Here is a 14180-nt window from a genome sequence, read left to right on the forward strand (position 1 = left end):
AAAAACCAAAAAAAAAAAAAAAAAGAATGAGATGTGTTATGTGTTGATGTAAGAAAACGCCCTGTAAAATATACTATATAGCAAAATAAAGTACACATAGTATATGAAAATGAACCCAGAAAACCCCAATATACATAAATATACTTTTCTCTATCAAAATTTAAAATAACTATCTAAAGTTGCTGCCTCGGGGGAAATGAAATGAGATGTAGGGGATGGAGCTGTCACTTTGCATTTTGTAACTTATATATGATACAACTGCTGTACTTTTATATGAATTATTTGTCTTTTTTCCACCACTCTGCCCATTTTTCCGTTTTAGTTGTTGCTGGAATAAGCAGGAAGATTACGAACTAAAGATTTTAAGAAGAGGTTAAATAAATGAAGGGTTTTAAAAAATGGTTGTGTAAAGTTATATAAATGAAATCATTAAATTCCTACAAGAAGGTAACAGAAATATAAAGAGTTGTAGAATCTTAGTGATTAAAAACAAAAGACTAACTGTTCTGCATTCTCATTAGTGCATCCTTTGAAACTGAAGTAGTATTCAAATTTGTTAAATTATACCCAAAAAACTAAACAAAACATATCTAACAGAGAAATCAGATTTTTAACAGAGCTATACTTAAACTTCCAATGGCAAAAAGCTTTTCAAAAATCTCTTAAAGAAATATAGAAAAGGAAAAGTATCCAGTATCTATCACAATAAAATACAACATCTTCATATGAGCAATTATCTTTTCATAGCCTTTTAATCCAAATGTAACCACTTAAAAAAACCCTCAAAATTCCATTTCCTCTTAAAATTCATGAATGAAAGAAATTCACTGGGCTACTTTTCAAGATATTAGTAGGATTTAAATTACTAAATATATTCAAATAAAGAACTTACCTATTCATGGCAGGGTCATTCATGAAAGCTCTATAACCCTGCAAGTAAAACTTGCACAGGGTCAGTACACCCAAGGCAACAAAAGAAACCGTGAAGACCAAGCCCAAAAGAGAGTAAGGAGTGCTGCAGCATTCAGCAATACTGGAAGAAAGTGGGGGAATTAATATTATCAGACTAAATCTTCTATTTGGAATGAAAGCATGTAAAGCCTCTCAATAACCACCAAACTTGTTTACATCCTCATTAAATCATCTTAAACCAGAAGCTGGGATAAAATCAACCAATCACTCCAAAATAATTTAAATCACATTATTATTCAAAACTACATTTTTTCTACCTCTTCAGCAGATATCCAGTACATAGAGCACCATATTTTAAACAAGGTCTGTAAGTGTTTCATAATCATCTATCATCTCTAAATATAGTAAAAATCAGAGTTTAAAGTGTTGTTCAAACCTTAAAAAATAGTTAAAATGCTGGTAAGTACTCAAAAGAATCTTATACTGCTGTCCATTGTTCTTTCTGAGAAATGACGGCTACTGGAATTGTTCAGACTGTACTGCTAATATGGTTACTTGTTAAAATTCATTATTTTACCTGACTTGTATGAAGCGTGACACACACACAATCCTCCAACTACAGAAGTATCAAACATAGTACTGGTACTTCAATTTTAATTTAGGTTTAGATAAATAAAATTTTAAAGGGTTACTTTACAAACATGCCCAACACCACTATAAAATAATTTTAGTATCAAATTTTACTAACAATTTTACTGCAATACCACTTATAAAGTAACTGTAAGACCCACTAAAGCTTAGAAATACTTTCATTGAACATATTAAAAATTAACTTATGGGTATAAGTAAATTGGAACTACAATGGACTAATCAGTTGGACTTTGCATTTATATCATAACTTAGAATTTCATTTATATACATGAGGAATTCATTCAAGCAAACCAACGCCTGTCATAGCAAACAAATCAATGCCTGAAATGTACTATATAGTATCATGCTTCTGTGTATCTTTCCCTATAAAATTATTTATAGGTTATTTTTTATATGAAAATGTCTAATTTTATATAGACCCATGTAGTGTATTAGTGATAAAGAAAAAAACCTAATTTTTCTTTCAGGAGCCACAATAACATATCATAGCAATATGTTATGAGAGTTGATAGCTAAAGGAATAAATAATTTAATGACATTCTTACAAAATCTGTATTTCTAAAATGCTTGACATTGTTCTGACAGAAATCACTAAACACTTAAGTCATTAAGAATGAGAATCGTGACTGAAAATACTAAGATTTTATTTCATTCTCACTGAAAAAAGTCTAAACAGCTCACTAAGGGTTCACTGTATTTCTGTAGTCATCTCCATACTTACAGCAATTGTTTACATTCAAGCTGTATGATTTAATTATATATCCAAGAGGAGTACATTCATTTTTCTCTCACTTAATCGAAGAATTTGGTACAAAGAAAGCATACTAAAGAATTCAAAAGGGGGAAGTGAAAGATCTGAGGAAGTTTATTACAGCTTTTCTTCCCCACACTCTTCAATGAAAGATGTATTTATTGATTTTAGTTTCTATTTTGTCTGTGAAAAAAAAAAATCATTTTGTTTTTCAGGTGCCTGCATGTGCTTTTCTGTTGTTTTGTGTGTTTAGTCAGGGTATTTTGGTAAACTTCCAAGCCTCTTTTTGTAAATCAGTTGTTTTTGACAACAAAACACATAAAAATATAACCTGACACACAAAAGCATCAAGAAAGTCATCAAACTCTTACAGAGACAAATTAAATTAACAAAAGAACCAGTAATATGGGAAACTTCTCAAACTTCTCAAATCAAACCATTCTCATCTTGAGAAAAGGTAATTTATCCTAGCTATGTGGAGAAATACCATAAAAAGTCATTTTGGCAAGGTATCTAAAATCTCACTATTATTTTCTTTGCAAATAAGTTCAAATTTATCGAGTTTAGTGACCTGTTGAGCCTATTATACTCTGCGCTACATTTTGAATCTGACTGTGTTATAACAATACAGTTTAAATCTCAATCAACTGCAGCCCCACACTGTAGTTACTAACAACAGAATTTTATCTCTTTAATATCATTTTGTTTTAATTAAACTTAATTTAATTTTAATTTTATCTCTTTAATTTGACTTTGTGGATCATTTAAAATTTCTGCACAAAACCTCAATAATATTTATATAAAAATACATACTAAACTTATTTAATAATGAATTCATCAAATATGTCTGACAGTGACATAAACTTACTACATTTTTCCACAAGGACTTACAAAAACTAAAGATAATTTATTTTCACAAAACACAAAACCTGACTATTACTTGTTAAAATAGGTATTACCAACACATTTGATCGATTTATTGACTTAAGATTTGTGTTAATGTTTTCAACCTTAACAAATAACATGCTAATTTAGGGCTAAACATTTGTCTTGTATTTCTCATTCTCTACACCACTAGGTACACAGTCCCGCAGAGGACCAAATGGCTGAAAAGCAATGGCTCTGTTAGCTACAACGCAAAATTTGTATCGCTTTTTATTTATTTCCAGGAAGACAGGTCTTCATTCTTGTCTTTTAAGTGACAATAAAGCAAGGAACCAAGATGAACTGTATACCAATATGCTAGATTCTGAGGGCCTGCGGTTCAAACTTAGACTGCAAAGAAAAACACATGTGGATCTAGCAAAAGCTCACACTGAAGATATTAGGGTGAGAAACAGACTCAAATGACAAAAGACACACACAAAACAATCTAAACTAAGTCTTAAAAACCAAGTCCCAGAATTTTCTTGAGTAAAACATTAAAGTATTATGATATATCCAGTTCACCAATTATTTGTACCCCAGTACTGAAGCAAAACATTAAATGAGGACACAGTAAAATGTATAGAAAAGTCACAGTCTTAACTTGGATGGGGCTTGAGTCTACTTGCCTGGGCAAATTACTCTTGGTAGTTTCCTCAAATATAAAATGATACTGACAATGAAAGTACTTGCCTTTCAGGGTTGCTGGGTTAAATGTGAGGCAAAGTGCTTAATAATGTGACATATATTGAATACTCAATAAACAATAGTTATTTTTTAAAAAGAGTCTTCTTCTCTGATGCAGAAATTCAAAATTGAAAAAATACTTAAAACACTTCATTACATACTTCCCCATAAATCTTATGCTGAACTTTGCTTCCAGGACACCCAAATATAATCAGCATTTTTCTTTTAGTGTTTTCCTACACTGCCAGACTAGGGTACCCAGTGAATGAAAATCTTACAATTAAATATGAAGTCATATAATATGACTTATAGAAATAATCTTCAAACTTAATTACACTTACATCAAAATTTCCTCTTCCTGTGGTCACAGATATAAATATCACAGGCTCTAATTAATTACCTTGTGAGAAAAAGGAACAGAAGCCTCTCACGTGATGCTGGCTGATCTCGAGTACTGAAGTAGGAATAAATCTGAAGAGCAAATAAGACGAGCCAGAATACCATGAATAGAACAGGGACTACCAGCTGGTTCCACAAGGACATCCCCAAGGCTAGAAGGCCATATACCTCCACTACCTGGATAAGAAAACAAGACAGGAAGACATCCTGTATCACCTTCAATGGATACTTTTAAACAAACACTCAAATGTGTTTAAAGTACTGTGATAAAAAAATAGCTTTTCTTTTGTTTGCAAGATCCTTTCAGCAAAATTCCTTTAAAGTTAGTTCTACACACAGGAATTTGCTTTTAAAATTTAGTGATTTTGACATTAAGATTCAAAAGGGGCTGCTATGGTGACAGCAAACTGCCCCAACAGCTCAGGAATGAGGTCAAAGTAAGATCATGTTCACAACAAAATTACCTCACAGGTAGTTTGAAGAGAGGAGATAAACACTCTTGTCCAATTAGAATGATCAAGATTAGCATAAATGATACAGTACTGATTAAGAAACCAGGAAAAAGGGAAATATAAAAGTAATTTTTCAGGGTTTCTTCAGGAGTAAGTCAGAGGTAAGAGGTAGTTCAATGGAAGGCATAGTTCTGTCTGTGCAGTGGAGACATTTACTCTATTGCAAAGATAATTCTTTTCCCCCTAGACAAATTAATTCCCCATGCTCCTACTGTATATTCATCAAGCAACAGTTTACAATTTAGTTTGCCAAGCACACTAACACTCAAGAAAAAGGTACATATTTAAAAAATACTAACCTATTATAACTCTATAAACTGGTTTTCCAGTTTATAAGACAATCTCTTATAAAAATGAGTAACAAAAATCAATTCCCAGAATCTCATTCAATCTAAGAGCATAGCTGTAATTAAGTTTTTAGACTTAATTTTTTACTAAGCCAGGGCCCAGACCCTGGGAACCCAGTACAATTCTGCCAGGCAGCCTAAAAATCCTAATACAGCAGCCATCTGGTCTTGCTGGAATTTCTCAATGTGATACAAGGATGTTCTGATAATCTACAGAGATTTATGAGTATTAAGTTCAAATACACTGATTTGCAGATTGGTTTAAGTTTAAAATTTTTTCAACAGTAAAACAAATGTTTTTTCTAAGGCTTAATTTCTCATTTTCCCAACTAGAAAATATTTTTTAGCCAGGTATGGTGGCACATGCCTATAATCCCAGCACCCAAGAAGCTAAAGCAGAGAATTTCCATGCATTTCAGAGCAGTCTGGATTACACAGTGAGTTCAATGTCAGGTTGGACTACACAGTCGGACTCTTGCTCAAAAAAAGAAAAAAAGAAAAATTTTAAACAACTTGCTAACTAGCTACAGTATATTATTACTACTAAAGGCAAACTGATTACTGAGAGGTAGAAAGTAGGTTTCCTATTTTCCATTCAAGGCACAAATCAGTAAAAAGCCTAACAGTTTACATTTCTTGCTTATCCAATTTTTCCCAAGGAACAAATTTCACAATCTATAATTTATTTCCCACTGCTGTGCCTCATGATCCATGAATCATATGGCAACCAAGGGAATAAATACAACATTAAAAATGAAGACTTTGCCTTATGGAAATTAAATATTTAATATTCAAGATTCATTAAATACTACGAACAAGGCTAGCTCCACAAAATAAAATTCAACAAAGTTAAATTTGTTATTCTTGCTCTGAAAATAACTATGTACAGCCCTTTGTCATGAAAGATTTCTACACCAAGGGCATGGAATGATCTCTTCTTTGAAAGATTTACTTCTGGGAAACTGTCCTTGATAATTATTAAGATGAAGAAAAAAGGTAGAATCTAGCTAAGGCCCAGAGCTTAATTATGGAATTTTTTTCTAGGTGATCTGCCCAGGGGCCACAAGAGAACACTTCTCTCAGTAGTACTGGTTTGGTCAGTCTGAGAGATTCCTATACCATAAGGTCACACACATACAGTGAAAAGGTAGAAGAGAATAACCATGTTAACATCCTCTTTTTACACTGATATCAGGTTTAAGGATCTATCTTAAACACTGAACCTTAACAAATGAAATAGAAACATTAATCTCCCAAATGTCTACTGTTTGTATTTGAGAGTGATTTGTCTCACAGCAAAGGCTAAAAATGGGAGAAAGACTACTGCAAGAAGCATGTTTTGTTGTCATTTCAGGCTCTTACAAAAATTCCTAACTAATACAACCCACAACTATTTTTCAATTTAAATAAATTAAGTAAATGAAGGGAAGAAACTGTAGCCACAGGAGGACTACAAACGGAACAATCAGGATTTGATCATTAGGTATTCGGTACTTCACTATTTTTGTCTTCATTACAATAGCTAACACATGCTGAACAGCATCTGCTGGGCACTGAACTCATTTAAATCTCACAGCCACCTGATGAAGAAAAGTACTGTTAAAGTACTGTTATTATTAGCTTCGCTCCACACAAAGTGAGGATAAGTGATTATCCCAAGGTTATGAAGCTGGTAAACAGCAGCCTCAGGGTATGAACCCAAAAGTCTGCTCCCAGAGACTCAGTTCACTTTACAGTAGCATTTTACAGTAGCGTTCTTGACAGAACTTTGTAAGAACGAAGCTTGGGTGCTCCTAATTGGGCTAAAAATAGCTGCTGTTTTGAAAGTGTAAAAAAGCATGTTACCAAAACTAAGATTGTGAAATGAAAATAAACTGAACAGTTAACATTAATGTGGAATGTTATCCACCTGGTCTTACCTGAACCAATTCTCTATACGCAGACTTAGCAAGGTTATAAGGTACTAAAAGATTAGACCCAAGAAAATAGAGAACTTCCAATCCAGTAAAAATCATAGCAAATTTGTTGATGATAACAATAGTTTCCAGAGGAACAAGGCAGAGTCGTGCTAGCAGAGGAAGCATGTGAGCTGAAAAGAGCCAAATCTGCTTCGTTTTCATGACACACGAGCATAAAGTACACACCACCAACTGACCTAAAATGAGGAAAAGAATGCTTTTAATTTTGAGCACCTGGTAACCACAAAAATAAAAAATACTGGTCATAAGGATGAAAAAACAGCTACTGAAGAGGTCTAAGGTTTCTTAGGTTTTTTATTTTTTGTTTTTTTGTTTTGTTTTGTTGCGGTACTGGGAATCGAACTCCCAACCTTGCGCTTGCCAGGCAGGCTCTGTGCCACTGAGCTAAATCCCCAGCCCCCTCTTAGGTGTTTTAAATCATATTTTAATTTCATCTGACCATAGTTGCATACTCACATTTACTGTGAATTCTAAATACTAATTCCTCAGGGCCAATTTGAAAAATGCAGCCCAAATCTCCACTGGTCTTTATCATATTTCTGATGGCATATATAAAATGAAGAAACCTCTTTTTAAATGTCTGAATGAATTTTACAGTAATTCAGTTAGTACACTTCAAATATAGCTCCTTTTCCAAAGGTACTCAACATTTAACTGTTCTGCACATCAGGCAGAAGCATAAATTCTAAGAGATACAATTACCTGTTCAAGACCACACTACAACAAGATGACTTATACTGTGGTTTTTCCTATCTTTACTTTTAGAGACCATGTATAACTCTCAGTAACTTAATCATCAAAGTTAAAATGGTGTAGTTCAAAGTCTTCTCACAGAGAACTATACAAAAAAACTGTAGAAAATTAGAAATACAGAGAAAAATAAATCCTCAATCTTCAATACCACCACCCAAATAGCACTACGCATACTGTATCCATTAAATGAAATAGTAAGTATAAAGCTTTAATGCTGTCTGAAATGTGGTAAGTGCTCAATAGTTAACTATTCACTACTTACTATGTTTTCAGAGTTATTCTATGCATATGATTATATAGAAATGTTTACTCTGTACTCTAAAATCTTTCATATATTGTCTTTGGGTTTATGAAGGAACTTCCTATTTTTTTCTAAGGATCTACTCTGATGACAAAGCCACCCTGTTCCATTTTAATGACTTTTCTTTTGTACGGAATTTCTTGGAGATTCTTAAACATGTTATCTTCCAGATTAACAGTCATTTAGTCAAATCTTCTTCCTCCTTGCCGGTGAAAAGCAAAATATAACTTGGGGATTTGTATTTGTGCTCCATTCATGCAACTGTTAGAAAAATACACATACACACACAAAAAAAAACAAAAAAACTAGGGGGTTCGGGGGTATAGCTCAGTGGTATAAGTGCCTGCCTGGCAAGCGCAAGGTCCTGAGTTCAATTCCTGATACCAAAAAAAATATAAAACAAAAACTAGGCCCACAATAAGAAAAATACAAAACTGGCAACCGTTTACACATGCTAAACATTGATAACAACCTACTATAAAATGTACAGTATTTTCTCCCACAAAGCATTAACTTTTGCCTTTAAAGAATTAATATTTAAAGAATGTGAACAATATTAAGTGTACAGAAAAGAGAAATACTAAAAGTAAACAGGAAAAGAGGCCACCCCACCAAAAAAGATATTTCAACAATATTTTAGAAGATGAAAACAAGAGACAGGAGCCCCCCCCTGCGGTTTTAGCGCCATCACTCTTCAGCACACTCTCAGAAGTTCACTCACTACAGACAGTGAAACAGGTTCCCGGGCCCTGGCAGAGGTGAGGTGCCCAACCAGGAACAGGAGATGAGCACGCATCTCACAGGTCGGGCTCTCCCAGTCCCCAAAGCACTGCTGTTAAGTTTATCACTCAGTTCTCAGCAGTGTTCCAGGCACTGCCACCAGCCTGCCTACAGGAAAGAACCTTTTCTGAAGTTGGCCAGTCCAAGTCAAAAGACATACAAAGACTGATACTCTGGTCCTGCCCGCAAACAGCCAGTCTTTAACTGACGAGCCACCAGGGAACACACAGGTCGGTAAACCCTGAAAGTTGTTATTATCCCAGTAACAATTTAGTAACTCCCTTTAATACAAATGATTAAGAACCTCTAGGCATTTAAGAAAACTTATGATTTAATCACTCTCAGATATAGCCTAGACATCAGTACGTATTTTTAAATATATCCAAGTGATTCTAAGTCAGGCTTCAGAAACACTGCTCTCTCATGAAATACAAACACCAAAACAAAGAAACAGAAAAAGATCTGAGCAAAGGGAGCGAATGTAAGTAGCAAAAAAAAGTTTCAAAAAGATAAACAGGGACACCCACTTGGGGCCCTTTCTATCTGTCTTAGAAGCTTTCTTTCCCCCAGTAAATATTTCCTGCTCTTAAAAAAAAAGATAAATAATATCTAAGAAAATCAAGATTGCCATAATGAAGCATGCAGTGAAAACAAGCTCTGAGATATAAAAAATATAAAATGAAATTAACATACAACAAAAGGGTTGGAAGATAAAGTAGGGAAATCTCAAAAAGTAAAACAAAACACATTCCCTTAAAAAAACACAAAAATAACAGAAACAGCTCAAAAGAAGGAAAATACAATACATCAACAGTAAGAAAATTAGGGGCTCAATGTAAGAGATCAAAATTCAATTAACAGGAATTCTAGAAAGGAAAGAAAAAACAGGAAGAAAGAAATTATGAGCTGGACGTAGAGACCTCTAGGGAATGACACAAAGAAGTGTGGATGGGTGATGCAGCAGATGGCCAATTTTCATCATAAAATTGCAGTAGTTTTTAATGACTAAAAATAAGCATACTTCTTTGATTAAAAATTTAAAAACTGAATCTAAAAAAAAAGGGCTTGAAAAAAATGCTTTAGGGGGCTGGGGATTTAGCTCAGCAGCACAGGACCTGCCTGGCAAACACAAGGTCGTGAGTTCGATTCCTGGTACCGGAAAAAAAAACAAAACAAAACAAAAAAAGCTTTAGTAGTAAAACTGATTAGAAATTTTAATCCTGGCATATTTTCTTTCTTATATGCAGGGGTACAATTACATGTCCTTAGGGAGCACGATGTAAACTCCCCAACCCTGAAACTCCCATCAGTCTACACCAGTGTATGCAGCGCTCAGCTGTGGCCTCCTCAGCTTCTTTATCTTCTTTCATAGAAGAACATGACTCATGACATATTCTTGTTGAGAGAAGACTAGTCATATTGTTTAGGTGAGAAAAGGAAGGAGTCATCTTTCCAGTGGAATCTTCCTTGTTGCTCCAAAAAAGTTGTCCTTTCATGTGCCTGATTCAACTAGTAATTCTGAATAAATCCAAGTCACAAAGTACTCCTTGGATTTCAAAGTTCTACTATTAGAAATATCTCCAAAAAATCTGCAATCTTAAGAAATCATGAAATATTCAAATACTTTGTTTTTCAATAAGTTTATTATAAAGTGGAAGAAATAGAAAATTACCTTAAATAAAAGTCAGAAGAAAGGTGCTATTTAACCGTTCATAAATATAGTTTCATTTTGTTATTATCAGAACACTTAATTAAGTGAACAGGTGACCATAAGTCACTGATAGGCAGAACATAAGGAAAAATCTCTCAGGCTTGTATTAAGGGGCATCCATGACAAAACTTTATAAACTTTCTAGCTAAGTAAATGTTACCATTATTACATATACCAACTCATAACATACAGTCATAAGTAACATTTTGTGTCTTGCTGTCCTGACATCTACTTTGTGGAGATTGCTGGTTCTTCTGCCCCTCGACGAAACCTAAAACAAGCCTCATAACTTCTACTCTGGTTTAAGCTTCAGTCTCTATTTAATAGTAACCAAAACTGTGGAACTGATTTAAAATTGAGACATCTCTCTTACTGGACTTTGGGCCCCTCTCCCTACAGGACTACAGAGGAGAAACTTGAAATCTGGACAAAAGGTGGGATGGCTGTGGTTACCTTCTTCCTCTTTTCAACCTAGCACATCTTTCTCTCATCCCCGATTCGCCCATGACTGGAGCAGGCAGGGAATGAGGAGAAGGGTACAGGAAAGTTCCTAGTTGGCTGTTTTCATAATGATGTGTTTCTGGTGCTCTCTGGACTTGAAATACTTAAAACTGATTCATCTCCTTTCTCCTAGGCACTTTCATGAGATCCTCTGAGACTGCTCTCACCACTATGTATCTCTCCCTTGCAGCACACTTGGCGATGGTATGCACGCTCCACCAGCTATTGTTGGCTCTGTTTCCAGTTCCTGGGAATATGAAAGTTCTAATGCTGTTTGGGTCGCCTCATTCCTCAAAGGGTCCATCTAAACAGACTAAGAAAATCCCACAGCTTCGTGTAACCTTTATCTTTATCAAACTCATCCTTTGTTTCCACAAATCAGAAGATGCAGGAAAACTTGACAAGGCATTTTCACTTCATAGTCAAAAATTCTACAGGCAGCCAGCTTATCACTTGCCTTTCACATCAAATTAAAACTGAATCATATTATAATTTAAAATTTTCTAGCAGCCTCCCTTCAAAGGCTGAAAAGAAACAAATAAAATTAATACACTTTGAAAATATCCCAAATGTTTTCATATACCATATATTCATTCAATCTATACTAAAAGGTGAACAATGTTCTGTGCCCCTTTCTGTGTAAGTAGAAACTGGGTGTGTGGGCATGGCACACCTTAATCTGGAACAGCCCCATGTGGTGAGGCCAAGGCAGTGCAGCTCTGCACCTGGCAGGCCACAGTCAGTCCGTAGCACCCTCCTGCTCCTCAGAAGACATGTGACTCTCCAGGTCCAGTGCTGAATGCTCCACCCTCACAGGGCTGGGGAAGTACTTCAGAATACAGCCATTTCTCCAGAAATCTTCCTTTAATCTCCAATATTAAACTTTTTTTTTTTTTCTGTATTTTTTGAGACAGGGTCTCGCTATGCAGTCCATGCTGGCCTTGAGCTCACTTTGTAGCCCAGGCTTGGTCTCAAACTCGCAACAACGATCCTCCTGCCTCAGCCTCCCAAGTGCTGGGATGACAGGCATGAGCCACCACACCCAGCTTCCAATATTAAACTTTTTAATCTTTCACGTAAGTTAAAGAATAATATGTTTTCTCTCATTTCTTTTTTTTGCAGTTTGGCATGGTAGGGGTCTGCAGGTCACTTCAGATTTTATTTGTATTGTTTTTAGGCCTGTCAACATTTCTGTTTTTAACATTCTGCTATTTGTTTCCATAACATTTCAAGTTCTTGATGTTTCTGCAATTTTTTTGACAGCAGGGTGACGACTTTCAAAAACAATAATCAAATTTAAAATAGTACATACTGTTTTAATATTTCAAAGTAACAGTTACCTCTGTTTAAAAATTAATCTTCCCAAATACTTAAAATAGCCTTTAAAAAAAATTAGTAATTATGGGCTGTGTATAATTATAAATATATAAACTAAACACCTATGCACAAGGAAAAAAAGACTAAGAAATTATAACATTAAATGACAGGTGTATCTGGAAAGAGATGTCATAACAATTATGAATTTTTATTTACGTGAATATTACCAATTTTATTATAAAGTATGAAGAATGGTTGTTTCCAACTCATACTTTTAATTCTTTTTTTGGGGGGTGGGTACCAGGAATCGAACTCAGGACCTTGCGCTTGCTAGGCAGGCACTTATGCCACTGAGCTATATCCCTGGCAATACTATTAATTCTTTAACAATACATACCTATTAAGGCTGTGGTAAACCGATTCATGGAAAGAGGCTCCAAATACATTGGTCCTTCATAGGCAGACTCCAGTTCACTCCTAACATAGTCCCTAAAGAACAAAAATGCTAAGAATGTATTGGATGGAAAAAAGGAGCAGTTCAATCACATCATTCTCATAAAACGTGTGTTAGTAGCTTTTCTTTCTGCATCTAAGGAAACATTTATAAAGAATTATACAAATATGGTCTCCATGTCTTCCATATACTAGAAACACACATAATTTATTGCAACTGAAATTTACAATGCAGACAAGGCTGCCATAGTTCCACTTTGTGGAATTTTCTTGCTTTCCATAGCCTTATTCATTTTGTTTGTTTGTTTTTGTTTTTTTTTTCCAGTACCAGGAACCAAACTCATGACCTTGCGCTTGCCAGGCAGGCGCTGTGCCGCTGAGCTAAATCCCCAGCCCCTTATTCATTATTTTATACCTAGAAAAAAGCTAGTTAGGACCTCATTTCTCAAACCTACTACTTACCTGAAAATATACATTAAACTTTCCCCTCTTTTAGCTTGCTTAATTATCATCCCCAAAGTTCGTTTCCAGTTACGTTTTATTAGATACCGACAAAACTCAATCTAATGAGAAAATTGTCCATAGCATAACAATCCTTAAATATTATTACTTTAAATCTACAGGTAACCTATGATGAGAATTATAATATTCAAATAGGCTAAATATTTATTTTGAAACAAATATTAGGTCACACACACAAAGTACTACTTTTCAAGGAATATTTAATGTGTGGACACTGAAAAATAGAAACCTTTAAGTAGTAAGGTAAGAGCCTTTTACACTGAGAATATATACACAGGAATCACAAAAAGAAATCTTTACAGTAAGTAAGTTAAGTAATATTACTGGAAGACACTTGCCTTAAGTTCTTTTTTAATCAAAGGGAAATATGTCTTTAAAAATCCTCTTCTTTAACTGCTGAATGCTTTATTCATCGTACTTTAAAATAATTTGAATGTTTCAAGTATTTCTGAACTAACTCAAACTGTGTATTTACTTTTTCCGTGAAATTATTTCCTGTTAGGCAATCAAGCTGCATTCCTTTAGCATAGCATAGCAAAACAAAGAACGACCCTTACATAAGCAAGCAGCAAAGTACTGCTAAGAATTCTAACTTTAAAAGTAAAATTAATTTTTTCTAAAGAACAGGAACAGTTTGGGGATGACCAACTAAGCTCCACAGGGAATCTAGCAATTCTCTT

The 14180-nt window shown here is 34.5% G+C and overlaps 1 protein-coding gene across 1 annotated transcript in view; it reads right to left on the bottom strand.

The window, feature by feature from the left end:
• The window catches only part of Rnf145 (ring finger protein 145), a gene marked incomplete at its 5' end in the record, with an annotated part of 38149 nt that overhangs the window by 8856 nt on the left and 15113 nt on the right, over positions 1-14180 (bottom strand). Inside the window, 4 exon segments of the mRNA XM_013508847.1 lie at positions 893-1033; positions 4326-4501; positions 7103-7338; positions 12923-13014. Of these exon segments, the coding sequence (XP_013364301.1) occupies positions 893-1033; positions 4326-4501; positions 7103-7338; positions 12923-13014 (645 nt within the window).

Source organism: Chinchilla lanigera, unplaced genomic scaffold (assembly GCF_000276665.1).
Source record: "Chinchilla lanigera isolate Chin_1 unplaced genomic scaffold, ChiLan1.0 scaffold00007, whole genome shotgun sequence".
Taxonomy (NCBI): Eukaryota; Metazoa; Chordata; class Mammalia; order Rodentia; family Chinchillidae; genus Chinchilla; species Chinchilla lanigera.